This window comes from Poecile atricapillus, chromosome 1, assembly GCF_030490865.1.
Source record: "Poecile atricapillus isolate bPoeAtr1 chromosome 1, bPoeAtr1.hap1, whole genome shotgun sequence".
Classification (NCBI taxonomy): Eukaryota; Metazoa; Chordata; class Aves; order Passeriformes; family Paridae; genus Poecile; species Poecile atricapillus.
In genome coordinates, this window is record NC_081249.1 from 85,593,505 (window position 1) to 85,612,460 (window position 18,956).

The window sequence follows — 18,956 nt, forward strand, 5'->3', positions numbered from 1 at the left end:
TTGTTGTGTGACATACAGTAGCACATCCAGCCAGCATGAAGTTGTTATTGCACCAGCTACAGCACAAACATGTAAGGAGGGACCCTCCCTGCCCACAGAGGTTGGACAGGCAGGGAAGCTGAGGCAGGGATGACAATGTGCCCGAGCAGGTTTGGGGCAGAGCTGTTGTATAGAGACAGGTCTTAGAAATCCATCCCTAGCAAATGGGTTGTGTTTTCCATGTGAGCGTGGGCTAAGAGGACTTAGCTTTTATGGGAGCCTTGCCCAAGTTTTGTTTTAAAGGGTGCAGTGAAAGGAAGGTTAGAGCATAATCCAACTCAAAGGGCTGTGGAGGGACGTTTTATTACTGCCTGAGCTGGGGAGGAGAGGATCAGGCTTTGAGATGTACAATGTTTCTAGATCTGAAAGTTGATAGTGAATCTCAGCCAGGGTATAATACACTGTAATACAAAACCCGGCTTGTCTGCATGAGACTCCAATGGCAGTCAAATCCCCTTTCAGTGGGCACTGCTCCATTACTTAAAAATCAATAATAAAATACGAAGCTCTTATTGATTCCCCTCGTGGTTTTTTATTGCTATTTTTTTTTTCTCTAGGAGGGTTTTTGGCATCATTGGTGTTTAGCTGTTTCTTGCTCAACCTCTTTGTTTTCCTACGGCACCTTCACCTCAGGCACAAGCCCCTGAGCACAGGGAGGCTAAAGCCAGCCTCGCCTTTCCGAGGTGAGAAGGACTTTTTCCATCAAGAGAGGGGAAGGGTCCTGGCGTGATGAAACCTTACGGGTGAGAGGTTTGGGTGGAGCTGTACTTTTTAATTAAACAAACGTTGCGCTGTTACGAGGTCACCTGCTGCGGTATGGATAAAGTTTCTCTACAGGCACTGTATGAGTGTGGGAGGGACAGGGACGAGCGGCAGCCCCTCGGGGGCGGCGTGGGGCCGGGCAGCCCCTCTCCCCGCGGGGTTTGTGTCTTTAACAGGGCTGGCGGGGCGCCGGGCGGGCGGAGGCGTGGTGAGCCGGGAAGGAGCCAGTTTCCTGCTTCCCCGCTCGCAGCCGAGCGGCCGCGGCGGCGGGGGGAGGCGCTCGCCGCCCCCCCATCCATCCCTACATCCCTCCCTCCCTTTTTCCCTCCCTCCACCCACCCATCCATCCATCCGTCCGCTCACCCACCCACCCCCGCCCGCCCTCCATGGGCCGGCGCGGCCGGCGCTGAGCGCCGGGAGGCAGCGCCCGGCGGCGCCCGGCTGCCGCGATGAGCGGCGGGGAGGTGGTGTGCTCGGGCTGGCTCCGAAAGTCACCGCCGGAGAAGAAGTTACGGAGATACGTAAGTCTCAGCCCACCCTACCTCATCCTTACCCCGGCCCCGGGAAAGCCGGGATCCATCCCCCCCCCCGCCTCCATCCCCGCTCCCCCGCCGCCAGCCCGGGTGCACCTGCCGCCGCCTCTGCCGGCGCCGCGGAGGCTCGGCAGGGCGGGGGTGCCCCTTGCCCGGGCGGGGAACGAACGCTCCTGGCTCCCCGCCGCTCGGGGAAGGCGAGTGGGAGCATCTCCGAGCCCCCCGGGTTGTTGCCTGCCCCGGGGTGGTGGCGAGGGCGGTGACGGCCGCGGCCGGAGCGGACACTCGGCGCTGGGGCCGGCGCTCTGGCTGCGCCCCGCGGTGGCCGGGCTCGCCCGGGACCTGCGACGGTCACACCCCCGCCTTTGAAGTCGGCTGTTTTAGGGGAGGCTGGGAGTACCTTGGTCCCAGAGAGTAAAGGTACTAACTCGTCTTGGATCCCCCCCCGACATTCCCGTAAGTCGCTCTCCCTCATCCCGTGCAGCGTTCCTATTAATCATTGAACGTCCCAAGCCTTTGAAGATAGCACCAGTAGCGCTTCGATAGCCTTTGTGTCGTTAGCGGCTGAGATCAAACACTTCAAAGAAGTTGTAAAAAGAGGGTCCAAATGCCAGCTCTGTCACATTCCCCACTCATTGAAAGAAATAACTGTTCTTTGCGTCCTCCGCCTGACAATCCTGCCATGTGCCACGAGCATTAGCGCTCAGAAACGCGCTGCCGTCCTATGACTCGGCACATCGCTCCCCAGGATGCCAAGGGTCCCACTCCCTGACGCTAATGACCAGCTTCAGCCAGCCTTCAGATGACTGGAATGCAGGCTCTGGATGCTCTCCCTTCCTGGGGGGAGACACCAGCCAGATCATCTTTTGGTCCTGTTGCTTTTGCCTGCGTGCATTTCGGGAATGGCAGGCAGAAAAAGTGCAGCTGGTGTCTCCCCAGTGCCTGTTATTGATTGATGGAAGCATCACTGCCTACCCTTGAGAGGGAGATGGATGTCTGTAGTCCCATACTGCAGGCTAGAGCAGGACTGGGGTTGTGTCTGATGTGTGACAGAGCGTTATTAGCCTTGTCCAAAATGGGTTCAACCCTGTGTACATCAGTGGTACCACATCCCTTTGCATTAGACTGTATGTCCAGTTGTTCTTGGCAATCTTTTCCTTGTGTGTCTTAGGGTCTTCCAGGGAATATCGGGTTGGCACAGGGCTGTGGGGTGAAACTGCTAGGGAATCCAGTAAGGTAAACCTGAGTGTTTATGTGGGAAGTATCAACCCCCTAATGAATGTAGGCAGGATTTGTGGGAGATGGACAGAATGACTTTGTGCATGCTGAACTGTGGAGGATGCTTTTAGCTTAATGGAGCAAAGCACCTTCCTCCCACAGAAATCAACTAATTGCTGATCCTGAGTCACCAATGGCCTTAACTCATCAAACATCATTAGCTCCCCAGCATCTGCCCCGTGAAAGGGTGCTCACATCACTGTCTGAATATCCAGCTTGTGCTCTGGCATTCCAGCAAAAGCTGAATAAATCTGCTAAATGCTCTACATGGAGGGTGTGACATGCCAGCGGTTAGTGCTAATTATCGATGTGCATAAGAGTGCTTTTCATCCACATACATCCCAAAGTGCTTTGCAAGCCACCTATGTTTTCAAAACATCCTCATTCCCCCAAGAGGAAATGCGGCCATGCTGAGATGTGCCCGGCCATCCCACGCAGCCTCCGCGGGGCAGGAAGCGGTGCTTGGCAGATGTCACTCGAGGGGATCTCTGCACTGGAGCGGTCCTGGCGCTGTGGTCAGTGGGACTTCCCTTCCAGTCACACCAGTTGCACCAGCTTCCTGCATCAGAGGCTGGATTTGAAAGTGTTGTCCTTTAGCTTGGGCTGTGTCTCACTTTGTGGTGCCCCGTCCCTTTGCTTTTTAATGTGTTATTATTGATACTGTATTTATGTAGTTGTGGTGTGCATTCAGGGTGCTGGTGTGTGGATCAGGTTCTCCCCGAGAGTAGTTCAGAGCAGCTTGCTGGTCCAGAGCCTGAGGGTGATGACTTTCCTCCTGTAAAACCTGTCTTTGTCCACAATAAACCCACATGGTTGGACTTTGGTTTTTGTGCACAAAAGGCGGTTTACGCCAGCTTTTGTACAGCCTCAAAGGGAAGGTGCTGAATCGCTGGCTTTGCCGCTTTCCTTATACCTTTGGTTTATATTCTGCTTTGAGACCTCAAAGGAGAAATCTCAGACTGCAGGATGCTGCTAATGGGGTTTGAAGTTCCTGCTCTGGCTGTATTGACACAGGGTAGAGGATAGATTTATTTTTTCTTTGACAAGTGCATTTGAAATGTATGTGTCTGCACATGGGTGTGTTGCTAATGCTGTCCTTAAAGTGCTGTGCTTTTATAAGCCTGGTTTTGTTTTGCTTTTATTTTTCAAGGAAATCTATGGCAGGAGAGGAAAGTACTAAATTTTCTCTCTAACTTTCACCCAGGGTAGTTGGGAAAGGGGATTCTTCTCCCCACCTGATCTGTGCAGCATTCATTTGCATTTGCAGTAATACCTGCTCTGTTTCACTTCAGAGGATTGTGTTTATGTGAGATTGTGGGACCTATTTGTACAATGTTCTGGGAAATATCAGTGTTGTTTCTCTTCTGTTGAGGGACATTCAAATGATCAAACGATGATTGCTTAAAGGTTGAGACAAAGTGTACCTTTTTCAGACTCCCAGCTGCAGACAAGGGCTCATGTAGATTCTGGGCAGTTTGGCTATAAATGCTACTGTAATATTGATAATGAAAGCTAAGCAAACGATTGAAGGTCAAAAGTAATTGAAGTACCAAAATATTTTTTTTCACCTCTGTTCTGCTTGGGACATCAAGCTCCCTCGTCCTCTTGCTTAATTGCTTTTTTTCAAACAGTTTTTGTACCTTCATAAAATGGCTTGGGTTGGAAGAGACGTTTAAAACTCATCCATCCCAATCCCCTGACAATGAGCAGGGACAGCTTCAACTAGACTAGGTTCCTCAGAGCCCTATCCAGCCTTGTATGTTTCCAGGGATGGAGCATCCACCACCTGTCTGGGCAACCTGTGCCAGTGTTTCACGCCTTTCACCCGGCCCCCCCCCACCCAGTTTTAAAAAAATTTTCTTCCTCATACCTGGTCTGAATTTACCCTCTTTCAGTTTAAAACCGTTGTCCTGTGTCCTGTTGCTACAGACCCTAATAAAAAGCCTGTCCCTACCTTTTGCCTTTCCGACTTTCATGCATGAAAGGATCTCCTTATGCACAGCCACAAAGCACAGAACTGTCTTTTAATTCTCCTCCTAGCTCCTCCTTAGAACACACGTGAAATTTTTTTTTTAAAAAAACCCCAATCCCTAAACAAACCCCTGGGCTTTAGTTGTGTGACCAACGAGCCGAGACCAGGGCATGTTGTGCTGGTCCTGTACTGACTCACTGTCTCCTGGTCCTCTCCTGCTGGACGTGCCTGTCTGTTGTTTCCTGTGCTGGACGTGGGTTTAGAGCAGTGTTTTGTGTCTGTTCGCTGCCCGGCACGATGGGCTCGGGGGTGGACTGTCTGGCAGGGAAGCACTGTGAAAAATAACTGCTGTCGTAGAGCGACTCGGCTCCCTATCGTTAGATCAGTGTGCTCTGCCTGCTCATTTATGTACCATGAAGTCAGAGTATTTTCTGTCTGCCTGAGATGTATGTCTGCAGTTCTGACTAAAACAAAAGCTTCTCGTTGTGTACAGGTTTTACAGTCCTTTAGTGCTTTGGGTTTTGTTTTTTTTTTCTGCCCAGCTGGTTTATCTGGGTTTGGCTTTGTGCATCAATGTCGTTCTTACATCAAGCAAAAGCAGTTTAATCAAGGTCATTGGAAGAGCTGCTCCTCTCTGATGGGACAAGTAAGAAGAGGTTAAAGGGCTGATTTACTGATTGCAGCCCTATTCCTAGGGGCAACTCCTTGATGAAGGGCTTATTTTGGTTCCTGAAGTAGACTCTTCATATCCCACCTGAAAATGCATTGTAAGGATGTCCTCCTTAAATGAGAATGTGGGATGTGGACTGAAGTAGGACTGTTAGTGCAGAGATATCATAGGCTGTCAAGTGGTGGAGATACCAGGTGGAGTTTGGCACAGTGCTGATATGGATGAAATTTTATAGGAGGGAGAAAAAATAACATCTCTTTATTCTGCAGCAAAGTGCAGAAGATAGGTATTGTGCAAAATTGTCTCCTTTTTTTCCTCTTCTCTCTAAGGAGTTTTAATTGGTCACTCCCATGCTCAGCTGTGCCATGTCTCATTCGGGATGCTCTACCCACTAACAAAAATAGGAAATAGTTGCAGACACTCCAGAGAAAAGCACCAAAAAATGAGCAAAAATATAGAAAACAGAAAGACTGAAGGAAATGGGGTGTTTGGGGATGAGAGGGCTGAGAGGAGAAATAACAGTCCTCGAGGACGCCAAAGGTAGCTGTAAAGGGGAAGGGGGTAAACTGTTCTCGTGGCTGGTGATTGGAGGCCAAGAAGTGCTGAGCTTGAACTGCAGCAAGGGAAACAAGTGTAGGAAAAACTTCCTAACCTCTGATTGCCAGAGGAGTGGAGCAGTGGAACAGATGGTTTGGGTTGGGCTTAGAGTCTTCATTGTGGCAGTTCTGAAGTGAGGTTAGCCAAACTCCACTTCAGAGAGCTGAATCTGTTTTGAGGCAGTGGAATAAATTTGACAAATTCTCCAGAAGTTCCTTCCAGTGCTGGTTTAGGTGAATTTATGGATTTTGAGCCTGGATGTAGGGAGGCATAGGTAAGAGGCTTAAGGGCACCAATTATGTCACCTGGATCTTCTGATGGGACTCGGAGAAGTCCTGACAAGTTCTTTGTAGAAAGTTTTGACTGCACTGAACTCCATGAGTTTGCACTTATTCCATCTGTCAAACTGCATTGCTGCACCCTGCTCCTCCCATTTAATCTCCCAGCTTGATTCCAAAAGACCATCATATATTTTAGCTATTGTTATCTGCCCCATGATTCAGAGGAGGTATGAACACTTGCTCCACCAGAGAAGGTTTTGCAGGTCAGGGGGTGCATTTTGCTTGCAAAGGCAGTGCTTGCCAGCACTCCTGCTATACCAGCTCTCTTGTGCAATGCTGCACAAAGGTCCTGCTCTCTAACTTGTTTCTCTGCTGCGTTATTGCTGATGAGTCAAAACACATGACCTCTTCCCTACAACCTCCTTTTGGGGTCACTGTTTATTTTGAGTGTGGGGCTGCATTTCTTTGCCCACTGTAGCATTTTCTGGAAACTGTCAGGTGGTGATGTATTGTCATCATGATCATTGTGATCTAGTAACAGGCAGATACATGAATGATGGTTATTTGAACAATGGAGTCAAATTTTCTTGATTGTAGAAGGTGACAAAATACGGAGCAACAACCACAACCCAGCTTTGTAGGTTCAGGTTGGGTCTTAGGAAAGCCCCTCCAGTAAGGGGGTCATGGTGTAAAGGAACAGGTTCCCACAGAGGCTAAGGGTCTCAGTCTTTGGAGGTTTTCAGGACTTGTCTAGAGAAAATTCAAACTGACCTGATCTAGTGACACCTCAGATGCAAGGCTGGACTAGAAACCTCCCGAGGTGCTTCTAACCCAACATTTCTTACACCTCTGTAAGGTGGAACGTGGAGCCATGAATCTCAGAAGCAGTAGAGCTGTTGTAGCCCAGCTCACTGTGAAGGTGGATGGTCTTTGTTTTGTTTGATGCCAACACATGTGATGGGGTAGCTTTTCAGCTGCTGAAACCCGAACTGGTTTGGTCAGGACTAACCCGTGCATGTTCTGAGGCATTGCATCAATTGTGGTGGACATGCCCACAGAAGTAAGGAGTCCATGTGTTGTGTGGGGGGTGAACTTGGTGTATTTTCCTGGTGCTTTGTCTTTGCTAAGACAGCTTGAGTGAATCCTCAGCTATCTGTCATGACTTCAGAGTTGGCTGATTGTCCTGGCAGTCCACAGTGGATGTAAAAGATTGATGGTGGAAAAGCACAGATTGAACGTAAGAAAGACAATACTTAAGGAAATAGTGCGAGGAAGCCGGCTGTATTTCTCTTTGAAAGAGAGCAGAAGTGATACTGAAACTATTTTTTCCCTTTTTCTTTTAGCAACTATCAGATGGAAGACATGGTGCAAAAGTGTTTACCAGACTGAAGCACATAATTTATAGTAATGACTCAAAGGCAGAACAAAAATTATTTATCTGTTTTACAGTAGCAGCTGAGGTGTCTGGGGCTCCATGTCCTGTATTTGGGGAGACCACATCTGCCCTGAAAGTCTGGTCTGATGGGGAAACCAAGGCATGGAGCAAGTCAGTGATTTGTCTGCACTTGTGTTCAGGGTCATTCTCACAGCTGGAAACTCACCTTGGCTTTATGGTTTCTACCTGAGCCAGGGGCTTCTGAGCTGCCCACAAGCTTCTGAGGATGTGTGAAGCTGTGGAAACAGATTGCAGCTGGTCCAGAGAGGTACGTAATAAATCTATCAGGGATTTAGATGATCAGGATGCCAAGGTCATCAAGGGTTTCTCTTGATGAGTTGATCCAAAAGGTTTGGAAATTACTGCTTTTAATATAAATAGCCCTTCCTTTCAGTATTCCTGTAAAGTCTCACTTTCCTATCATAATGCTTAGGTGGATTTTTCAGCATCTTACAGTGATGACAAAATGTATCTCAGGAGGTGGAAGAAATGAGAGAGATATTTTTATTTACTTCAGGGTGCCCATAGAGCAGCAGTAGAGCTGAAAGACATTTTGCTGCCATTCTGCGTAGCTCCTCCACCTTGCTGCCAAGTGAAACCAGCTTTGTGGTTATCATGTGGTTATCATGGGTTAAACCACAGCAAATTGGCAGAGAATGTGGGAGGCTCTATAGATGGAGCCAGGGTAGAACATGGCTGGTGACTGATCTTTAGCAGAGTTCTGCAGGATTCAGTCTTAGGGCCAGTGCTCTTCAACATGTTAAAAAATTACTTGGGTGCAGGACTCAAAAGGATACTAAGTAAGTTTGTTGAGGATAATGAGTGGAGAGGAGCTGTTGACTCCCTCGAAGGCAGAGAGGATCTCTCTGCAGAGAGATCTGGACGAATTAGAGGTCTGGGCAATCACCAACCACATGAAATTTGACAGGGGAAAGCACCAGATTCTGTACCTGTCATGGGTCAATCATGGATGTATGGACAGCCTGGAGAATGAGATTCTGGAGAACAGCGCCATGGAAAGGGACCTGGGGGTCCTGGTGGACAGAAGTTGAGTTAGTCAGCAGTGCCCTGGCAGCCAGGAGGAGCAGCTGTGTCCTGGAGAGAATCAGGCCCAGCATGGCCAGCTGGGCAAGGGAGGGGATTCTTCTGCTCTGCTCTGCACTGAGGCAGCCTCACCTCCAGTGCTGGGGGCAGTTCTGGGTGCCGCAGTGTATGAAAGATACAAAACCATTAGAGAGCATCCAGAGGAGGGCCATGAAAATGGTGAAGGCTCTGGAGGGGAAACCTTATGAGGAGCAGCTGAGGGCACTTGGTCTGTTCAGCCTGGAGAACAGGAGACTGAGGGGAGACTTCATTGAGGTCTGCAACTACTATGGAAGCAGAGGAGCAGGCACTGATCTCTCTGTGGTCACCAGTGACAGGACCAAGTGAACGGCATGAGGCTGTGTCAGGGAAAGTTTAGGCTAAGTATTAGGAAAGTTCCTAGTTCACACAGAGGGTGATTGGGCACTGGAACAGGCTCCCCAGGGCAGTGGTCACAGCACCAAGCCTGGCAGAGTTCAAGAAGCATTTGGACAGTGCTCTTGGACATGTGGTGTGACTCTTGGGGTGTCCTGTGTAGGGCCAGGAGCTGGACTTCAGTGATTCCATCCCTTTCAGCTCAGGATCTTCTGTAATTCTGTGACCACATTTTTTTCTTATTTGTGATTAGTGACAGAAAAAGCAAACATTCATCATGTGGATTCACAAAAAACAGACTTGAGACCTGAAGAAGAGATCCATACCATTTGCATGCTGCCAGGCATACACAGTTGCATCAAGGCATGCCTGCCGTGACCTTGCAATGCACAAAGAGGATTTCCTCAAGGTCAGTGTGCAAGCCTGCAGTGCCATCATACATATGTCATCAATCTTATCTAGTCATACAGCAGTTTAAATACATGCTGTGTTTAAATAGATTTTTTTTTAAAAATACTTAAAAAGCAGCTTTGGTCAAAGAAAAAAAATGTTCTTAGCTGTCTTTAGCCTGCAAGCTGTGCCTTTAAAGGACAGGAGGAAAATCTGAGTGCTGGAAGCATATGTTTCTTGCTGTGTAAGATAGCCAGCGGTGCCTGTTTCTCCAATGAATCTGGACTAAATCCAGCAACCTGGGGAGGGAAGGGGGGAGCTGATTTCATCTCTGGATTTGTGTTTTTGTATTTGGTTCCTATTTTTTTTCCTGCATTCTTGTGCACTTTTCCTGGAGAAGGTTCTGATCTGGGAAATCTTGCATCAGTCTGGTTGTCTGCATTACACTAATACTTAGAAATTAACTTCTCCATCCAAATGTGAATATTCTTGCCCCAAAATGTTGTGTGCTCGGGGTAGGAAGTTCTCTCTTGGTCCAGAAGTGGGATATTTTTATTTATAGTTTAAATCTGGTTTTGAAGCAGGACCAGTTGAGAACAGCTCTTTGACATTTCTGTATTAAGTGTTCAGATTACTTCTTTTCTGTTGCTTCAAAAGCTTTTCTGTCTCTGCCTACTCCAGACTTCACATGACCTCTAAATTTTTAAATGCTGTATGTTTGTTCTCGCTGTTACAGAAATAATAATCTGTTGACAGAAATGAAAATCTATTGACTGAACTATCTTCTGGTTGGTTTTTTTTTAATTATTATTTATTCTTTCTTTTGCTTCTCCACGCCTTTTGGACACATCCAAACTATTTCCGTAATGTCTTCTGGATCGAAGATACTGCCTTAATAGCATTTCAGTACTTGTTATGCATCTTATTCCATTTAAACCTGGTGTTTTCCAAAGGCGCTTGCTTTGGAAGGCATTTAGACATTTCTTTGGTGGAGTTCCAGGTCCCGCATCCATATGGTAAGATGGAAATAACATTCTGAGTCAAAGATTTGCGGCCTCCTGAATTTCATGGATTTTCAGTGATTAAGTTTTGCTGATGATCCCAGCTGCTGCCTCGTCCATTCTGGTTCCTCACTGACCTTCAGAATAAGCCAATGGACTTTTCATGTGGCTGCCAAAAATTGCAAGTTGACTTGCTAAATCCACTTTCTGGCCACTTAACATAATCTCCAGCCAGGGATTATGTCTCGTTTCCAAAAGTGACTACTAAGCTTTCATTTCTCTCCTCTCTACTGGTGGCACTGGGGTGTCTTTTAAACCTTCAGCTTTGAAGAGCTGTGTTGCACATACATGGGAGCTTTGGTACCGGGTGCTGCTGTTGAACTGGACAATGCTTTCCTTTGTCTGCATTTTTTTTATCTCATAGTAATTTCAAGTAACAATACTTAATGGGGTTGTTAGTCATTGCTACCGATCTGTTCTTCAGATCTTCATCCACATATTTATTTAAGGATCTTCTGGCTTTTTTTTTTTTTAATTTGAAGGGGAGAATATGTGGTTTTACTGGTCTCTGGATGCTCTTGGCTTGAAACTGTGCCCCATGAAAAAGGGAAGGTTGGCTATGCAATTCAGAGTTTTGTTGGTTGCTTCTCCATTTAAAAGTCTCCCATACCACTCCTGTAGAGGCCACATCAGCAGCTCCAGATCTCCTTTCTTCTCACACTGCTTGCCCACAGGTGCTGTGCTTGAGAGCCATCCAGCACAGGAAGGGGCAAGCGCAGTAAGCCATAGAATCACAGTGGTTTGGGCTGGAAGCAACGTTAATGATCATCTAGTCCCAACCCCCTGCCGTGGACTGGGACACCTTCCACTAGACCAGGTTGCTCAGAGCCCCATCCAACTTGGCCTTGAACACTTCCAGGGATGGAGCATCCACCACTTCTCTGAGCAGCCTGCTCCAAGTGCCTCACCACTCTCACGGTCAAGAATTTCTTCCTAATGTCTAATCTAAATCTCTCCTCTGTTAGTTTAAAACTCTTCCCCCTTTTCCTATCACTATGTGCCTGTGTGAAAACTCACTCTCCCTTTTTTATAAGCTCTCTTTAAGTACTGGAAGTCCACAAAGAGGTCTCCCCAGAGCCTTTTCTTCTCCATGCTCTTTCCATAAATGCCCCTCTGTAAATGCCCCGTCTGGCTGATGGACAGCATAAAACAGCCACTCTTCTTCCATGCCATCAATACTAGACACAGCTCCTTTGATTCTGGGTCACTGTGTTGTTCCTAAATAGCTCCCTCCAGATAGGAAGCTCCCGGGAAAACCTTGTTTGCTTTGACCCAAGAAGAATCGATGACTTGAGGCTTGTGTTCTCCCCCCGTCTCGCCTTCCCTGCCTGCCTCACCCACTGTCCACCACACGTAATGTCAGGCCGGAGTTTCCAGCAGGCTGTGGTGAATAGAAGAGCTCATTGTTTTGGGGGTCAGGGCACAGGGCCAGGGTGGCAGGAGAGAGGGGCACAGAGCTGGCAGCTGAGCCCCACTGCTACCTCCAGCATGGCCTTATGTTATCCACAGGGGCAGCCGTGCAGACAGTGGGCACTGTGTGATCATGGCTCCTTAAAGCCTTTGGGGGAGGGAATAAATAAATAATATAACTGAAAGGAAAAAAAAAGAAGCGATGCAGAGGATATGAGGTGTATGGACTGACAGGGGTCCTTTTAGCTGTCCTGACCAGAAGGAGATGCTGAGAAATTATGTAGGCTGGTTCCCGCTCAAGGCTTCAAAACTGTCAGTTGAGGTTTTAACTGAGCCTTTTCTGTTCAGGTCCTTCTCTGAGCCCTCTGTATGCATAGAGTGAGGCAGGACAGGGAGCAGGAAGTTTTCCTGACAGCAATCAGGACTTTATCCTGCAGCAATATGTGTGTGGGTGGACCCCTGACACCAGCATCTTTGGGGAAGGGTGATGAGAGTGATTAGGAGCCTGGGAAAGCTTTATACAACAGGCCTCCAAAGCGGCGAAGGACAGCCACCTTCTAAGGAAAGTGAACGAGAAAGTGCCCTGATAAAAGTCCTCAGGGCTGCTGTCCATGCAGAGGGGGGACAGCATTTCAGCTTGGCTTGTGGGACTTCTTATGTGAGCACCCCAGGGTCCTTCTTCGGGAAGTGGCCCAAAGCGTTTGGCACATCTCCAAAGAGGGTGATGTCCCATCCCATCTTGGAACCTGCTCTTAGAGAGGTGAGATTTGTGCTTGGGAGAGGTGACCAGATGTGTCTGACCCCTTGGCATCAAACACAGTAGGGGAGCAGGCCGCAGATGTTGAAGTTTATAAGATCTTCAGCAAGTTCTGACTCTGCTATTGATATGTGATGGGGGAGAAGCTGTATCCTTCCTACCAATGCTGAATTTGCACCTTATAAAGTAGATGAGATATGAATAATGTGAATATCTGTAATCTTAGAAGTTGATAGCATGAAGAAAACACTGAAAAGGAACAAAATTGTTATTTTGAGGTTTAAAGCAGTCAAACAGTTGAGGATCTGTCTTTCCAAGAGATAGGGCTCTCTCCTTTCCTTTACAGAGAATTTCCACCTGTAATGGGGTGAGCATTAGTCCAAGACTAGCTAAATCTAGCACCATAGCCACAGAGTTACTCCCAAAGCCATTTTCAGCTGCTCCCTTCAAAGTGAACCCAATGGAGCGAGGGCCTGAAGGGCTCAGGCCATTGTATCAAACACTTGCAAAACATGTTGGCTGAGGCTTCGACTGGCAATCAATCAGTACACTCTTTCTAGCATCAAAACAGTACAGCCAGCTGGCATGCAGATGGGCTGATGTATCATGTGCTGTCACTGGGAGGTGCATTGAGGAGCAAGATTTGAAGACAAAGTCATGTGTAGAGGAAAAAGGTTGCCTGCAAAGTTCATTTGTTTGGGTTTCTTTAATACTGAAGGCGCCTCACATGCAGCAGAAGGCAGAGCGTGTTAGGGGTTGGTGTCATGGACAGTGTTTCACTAAATATCCAGTGCTCAGGAGTGTGTGTTGGATGTTCACAGGGAGTTGACAATGAGTGTTTGTCTTGGGCCTCATGCATTGCTCTGGGCTGGGGCTGAAAAGGAGAAATAATGCAAATCTTGACCTGTGCAATGTATAGGTTGTTCATGAGGCTTTTTTATGAGTTCTTGGTAAAGTAGGGTGTTTCATGACAATGTTCTAGTGGTGATTTTTCTCTGTCCATCTTACTTCTTGGGACAGTCTGCCATGACCAACTTAGTCATGTTAAATTTTGTCATTAAGGCTTGCGGGGTGCACCTGCTGCTCTGACATGCTTGGAATTTCAGATAGAATTGAGCTGTTGAGTACCACTTGGGAAGGACAAGCTTGAAGATTTGCATTTGTAATTAGGAAGAGCTTTTAAAGCCTGTTCTTTTCATTTCTTTGTACCTGGAGCCTCCCACTAACCAACTGTAGCTCAGGTTGTGGAGGAAGGTGAGAAGCCAGAATGACATGTTTGGGGTTTGCGTTCCCCTCTGCTGTGCACATTGCTGCTGAGTCAGCTGTAATTTAGGCATGGTTCAATTCTTCTTTGTCAGTGTGGAAGGGCCAGGTCAAAACCTTGGATTTCTTTCCTTCAAAGCGTGGGAGACTTTTGACTTGTAGTATATATTTAAAAACAAAGATACACGCAAACCAACCAAAAAAAAAAAATACCCAACAAAATACTGCTTTGATGGAAAACAAGACACCCAAGCAAAATCAGAAATGTGGCTGTGGTGCTCTTCAAGTTGTAGCTCAGACATTTATTCCTGGTCAGTTTATATTCCTGGATATAATCATATCTGCTTCTTCCATTTTCCCACCTTTATCCTTTTTGTCCCCAAAGCTGAGTGGTGTGGCCTGGGCTTGGGTTCATTTTCTTTCCCCCAGGCTCTGGTCCTTGCACTTTGAACTCTCACTAATACTCATACACCTACCCTGAATATTCCAGGTTCTTGGCATTATAACACTGAGATGGGTTGTAAACACAAGTTATTTTAGCTTTGCCCATCCCAACAAAGGAAAGAGTCGGCACAAGAGATTGGGCACTGACTGAATTTCCAACCTTTCCACCCCAGGGCTACCAGGTTGCTCACCAGACTATTGGATCTTTACTGGTCCTGCCTTATAAGTAGGAAATTACAGTGTACAGGGACTAAGTGAATGTTGTAGAGCTTGCAACAAGTCTGTCACAGAGCTGGGAACCAGTCACCAACATCCTTCAGTCTCATCTTCATCTTCCCATTTCTAAGCTGCATCCCAGCTTGCTCAGTCCCTGCAGTCTCGTGCTGAGAAATCCCAGGTTTCCTGAGCCAAGTTCTCTCACGCGTGCCTTGCCTTGAAGTTCATTGCATAAGGTTAGGAGTGAATTCATCCTGTTTAAAAACTCAGTCCAGCTGCCCGACAGGAAAACCTGATGAGTGGAAAGTCAGACGTGGGAAAGGAGGGGGAAAAGGTGAGTGGTTGTTGTGTGCTGGGCAGGGCTGTTGTGCCAGAATCGGTGGATTTACTCAGTTTGGGGAGTACACATGTGGCAGGGCACATGTGTGTGCTGGTGGGTGAGCTCAGTTGGGTAATTAGAATAAATCTGCTCTGCTTTTGAGTGGCTGGGACTGAAACATGGTGTAATAGCGATGTGTATAATTTTGTACGGTGAGACAGTAATTTACTGTGCTGTTTCAGCCATCAGTGCAACAGCTAGAGGCTGTTAAGATAATTTAGCGGAGGTTTGTGGTTATAAATACATTTCCATCGTGACTAAGGATTCTAATACAAATTAAATTCAGCCAAGGGGCTTTTAGTATTTTTTTTTTTTTGCATACTCCTCAGTGTTTCTGTTTCGATTTATTAATCTTAAGGAATAAGCTGAGGGATGGCTATTAAATGTTTTTTTACATATAAAATAAGAGTTGTAAAAGGAATAATAAAACCCAATACTGGATGTTGCAATTAATTTAGCATAATCTAGTTGTTCAGCAGGGGGGCTCTGAGGTGTCCTGCTCTTGGCTGCTGATTCTACAGACATCTTGGGTAATGTGAAAAGTTACTGTAAAGCAATTCTTTGTTATATACATGTTTTTCACTTTGAGTGCTTCAGGTAAAAGAGAAAATAGTCTTCTCCATCCATCTTGGCTTCACACAGGATAAGTTGTTCAGAACTAAGAACTTGCTTTTGAAATTTAAACACAACTGCATCCGAGTGTCCAGGTGATCTGAGTATCAGCTCAGGACCTCAAAAAAAACCCCAGGATCTTAGCCCTGGACTTCCAGCCATGCTCTGCATCTCTACAAAATCCCTCTTCCAGCACTGAGAACAAGGAGTGTGAGTGATGTGATCTGCTGTGGGAATGCCTCAGCTCTCCCACTCTGCTGTCTTAATCCAAATAATAACAACAAAAAGTTTGAGGGCTTAGTTGAGAATTGGATAGCTCTCCAAAAATAGGCTTTCCCTGAAGATATCTCCTACTTCCTGCTGGGCTGGAAAAGCTCTGCTGGCAGTCTGTGCACTTGGATATTTAGGCATCTTCTGGAGCCTAAAGCATGAAGGAATGCAAAACAATAGAGCAAATCAGTCAAACTTGTTAAATTTCAGAATAGCATTTGGTTTGTGCTTCAAAAAGTGTTCTCCCCCACACTCTTCCTGCATAAAAAGGCACTTGAGCCAAACCCCAATATTTACAAATACTTTTGAGATCTTCCAGGTGGTGGAGCTCAAAAGTATTTGAGTTCTTCCAGGATAGACCCTCTTTCTCTGAATAATAGATTTTGGCTTGAGTGCATCTGAAAATTGTGGACCCCAAACAGGTCCCTGTGCATGCAGAGCTGTATTGGCTCCAGCTTCATGTGCTCTGGACTGGGGGAAGGAGTTACATACAAAATGTTCTCTAGAACAATAAACTTTATTACTTTGTTGCATTGAAAGGCCTCTGAATGTCTCAGGGAACAGCTGGTACCATCTGGTCTATCTCAGGAGTTTGTCATCAGGAGCTTCATCTCCAGTCACCTTTGGGACGAGGTGGCAGGCACAGAGGTATCCTCTGCACAGCTCTCTGCAGGCTGCATGTTTTGGTACCCTCACCTGTCCATTTTATTTTAGTCTTCCTTTCTCCTTTTCATATAATGTGTAACCTTTAGGGGGTTGTCAGCACGAACACACTTTTCCCAGCACGTGACTTGTATTTTGGTTGCTGAGCACCTGGTTTTATGGCACTGAGTGGAGCTGCCTCTGTAAGGCTCTCTTAAGATGAGTAGGAATGAGCACAGAAAGGCTGACATGGCCATCCCCATGTGCTGCAGAGAATCCCAGAAACCCAGCCTCAACCTCTGCCTGGACACAGCCATGCTGTGAGGAGCAAATCCCATTCCAAGCAGGACTCCACAAAACCAAGGCTAAAATTTTAAAAAGCAGTATTATTAACCTGACTCCCATGTGGTGAGCCTGTGCTTAGGAAGCTGGAAAAATCTACATTTCCAAAGTTGTTGGATAGGAATTTTAGCGTAAAACTCTTTCCCCCATCCTCCTGCTAATAAGGTTTCCACAGGGACTATTGGGATGATGCAGACAGCTGGTAATTCACCCCGCTGCCTCCCCAGCCACACCAGCACCAGCTCTAAAAGCCGTGTTGGGAACAGAAGTTTAGAAACACAGTCTCAACCTTTCCCGGCTTGTTTTTCCCATCTGTTTTTAACAGCATGTTCTTACCACTTGGACCTTTCTGGGCTCAGTCTTGTGATCCCTGATGTAGTATGACATTTCCAGTTTATTAGGAATGCTTTTGTTTATTTGCTGGGTGGGTTTTTTTTTCTTTATTTCTTTCTTTCATTTTTGTCCTTTTCCCTAGGTTGTGTGGAGGCTTTCTGCCTCGGCTGCCAATACAAACGTCCCCTCCCGTGCTGGGAGGTGCCACCCACACCCGTCCTCTCTGAAACAAGGACAGTTATCTCACCAGTTTCAAGTGCTTTGAGTGGTTTGGGGGCTGTTATTAAACTAAAAGGAAGGGTGATTATGTTTTTGTATTTTTCTGTCCTTTTCTACCATTTCATAATAAAAAGCCAGGTCCTAGAGCACTGAAGCAAATGAGGTTTTAAAATTCAGTCATTGCTTTTAAACTTAAGAGCAGCAAGAAGGGCCTCAGGGCTGGAGTTTGCTTGCTGGTGGCATTTTCAGTTTACACAGCCTGTCTTTGCTTTTCTTAGCAGATTGAGTTTATTGCCTGTTGCATGCAAGTGTGAGTTTGCTTCTAAGCTGAAAGTGCCTCAACCAGCCTTCAAGTTGCTCCATCTTTCCATTTTGCATAAAATTCACCACACTTCCCTCCAGTGCTGGTCAAATATCATCAACAGATGAGTATCAATGCCAGAGCAATACTGAGATTGTGGTCCAGCTCTGCTGTGTGCTGCTCTCCATAAGCTATGTGTCCTCTATAGTTTCCTTTGTTCTTCTTGAAATAAATCAAACAATAACTTTTGGAGACCAGTTCTCAGTTCCTGGCTGACATAAACCCACTGCCAAACTTCAGAAATGCTTAATTGCTGTTTTCAAATACTTTCAGCTATTCTGTGGCAGCCAGTGAAGCATGTGGTAGTGTGAGAAGCTTCAGTCTGTGTGGTGTTGTGTGGGGGTCTCAATCTAAAAAGTACGTTTTAAATGTGCAGGAGAGTCCTGTGAGCACCCATGGAATGGATGGGGCTCATGGACAGGGTTTATGGTGGCACGGGCTCTCAGGGACCTTGCTGCATTACGAGGAACAGTACTCCCAGTCATTTTCTTGGCTTGGGGATAACAAGGACATGGAGGACTGATCGCTCCATCAAGCTTATATTTACTAAACTGAACCAAATCTCAACTGTCAGGAGAGTAAATCTAGCAAGTGCCACCTGGCTTCAACATGCTGGGAGTGGAGATGAGGCTGATTTCTTTTGGGTCAGTGCAGCCTTCACCTCAGCAAAGCTTCAGGTCCAAATTTTATTTGCTGTGACCTGTGAACGATCCTTTGAAAAAGTGAAGGTGGTGGTCTTGTGGTCCTTTACAAACATAAGCTGCAGTTGCATGTGTGCATGTGTGGTAAATCTTGTTCTTTGCCACAACAGTCAGAATTTGGGTCTGTAACCATAAAGGTTTGCAGCGAAAAATCATTTATGTAGTGGTACCCAAAAAAGTTTAGAAAGTCATATTTGCATAGTGAAGACCATCCAGAAAAGCACAGAAGGTTCTGGGGAGCTCGGAACTGCTGTGCCTGCTTTTTTAATTTTTTTAAAAGCTGGCCTTCCCAGAAAAGGATGCCTATTCTTCCCAGAAAAGGATGCAGAAAAAGACCCCACAAATCTCATTGCTTCCAGCCAAGCAGTAGTGGCATTTTTTCTGTTCAGTGAATCTGGTTTCTGCATCAGCTTTCCCAGAGACCAGCCTTCATGTTATCTGTCTTTTCACTCTGTGTAGAAATCACCACACTTAGCTCCAGTGCTGGAATATCATCAACAGATGACTGTCAATGTCAGAGCAATACCTTAT

General features: G+C 46.6%; 1 protein-coding gene across 3 annotated transcripts in view; it reads left to right on the forward strand.

Moving 5' to 3' along the window:
• Window positions 1-1,186: 1,186 nt before the first annotated feature.
• GAB2 (GRB2 associated binding protein 2) overlaps window positions 1,187-18,956 on the forward strand; it is a 93,968-nt gene continuing 76,198 nt past the window's right edge. For all 3 annotated transcript variants that reach the window (XR_009280657.1, XM_058864086.1, XM_058864089.1), the window contains exon 1: window positions 1,187-1,322. Coding sequence is in view for 2 of the 3 variants with exons in the window: in XM_058864086.1 (XP_058720069.1) it covers window positions 1,251-1,322 (72 nt within the window). In the remaining variant the exon portion in view is untranslated. The remainder of the gene's footprint in view (window positions 1,323-18,956) is intronic.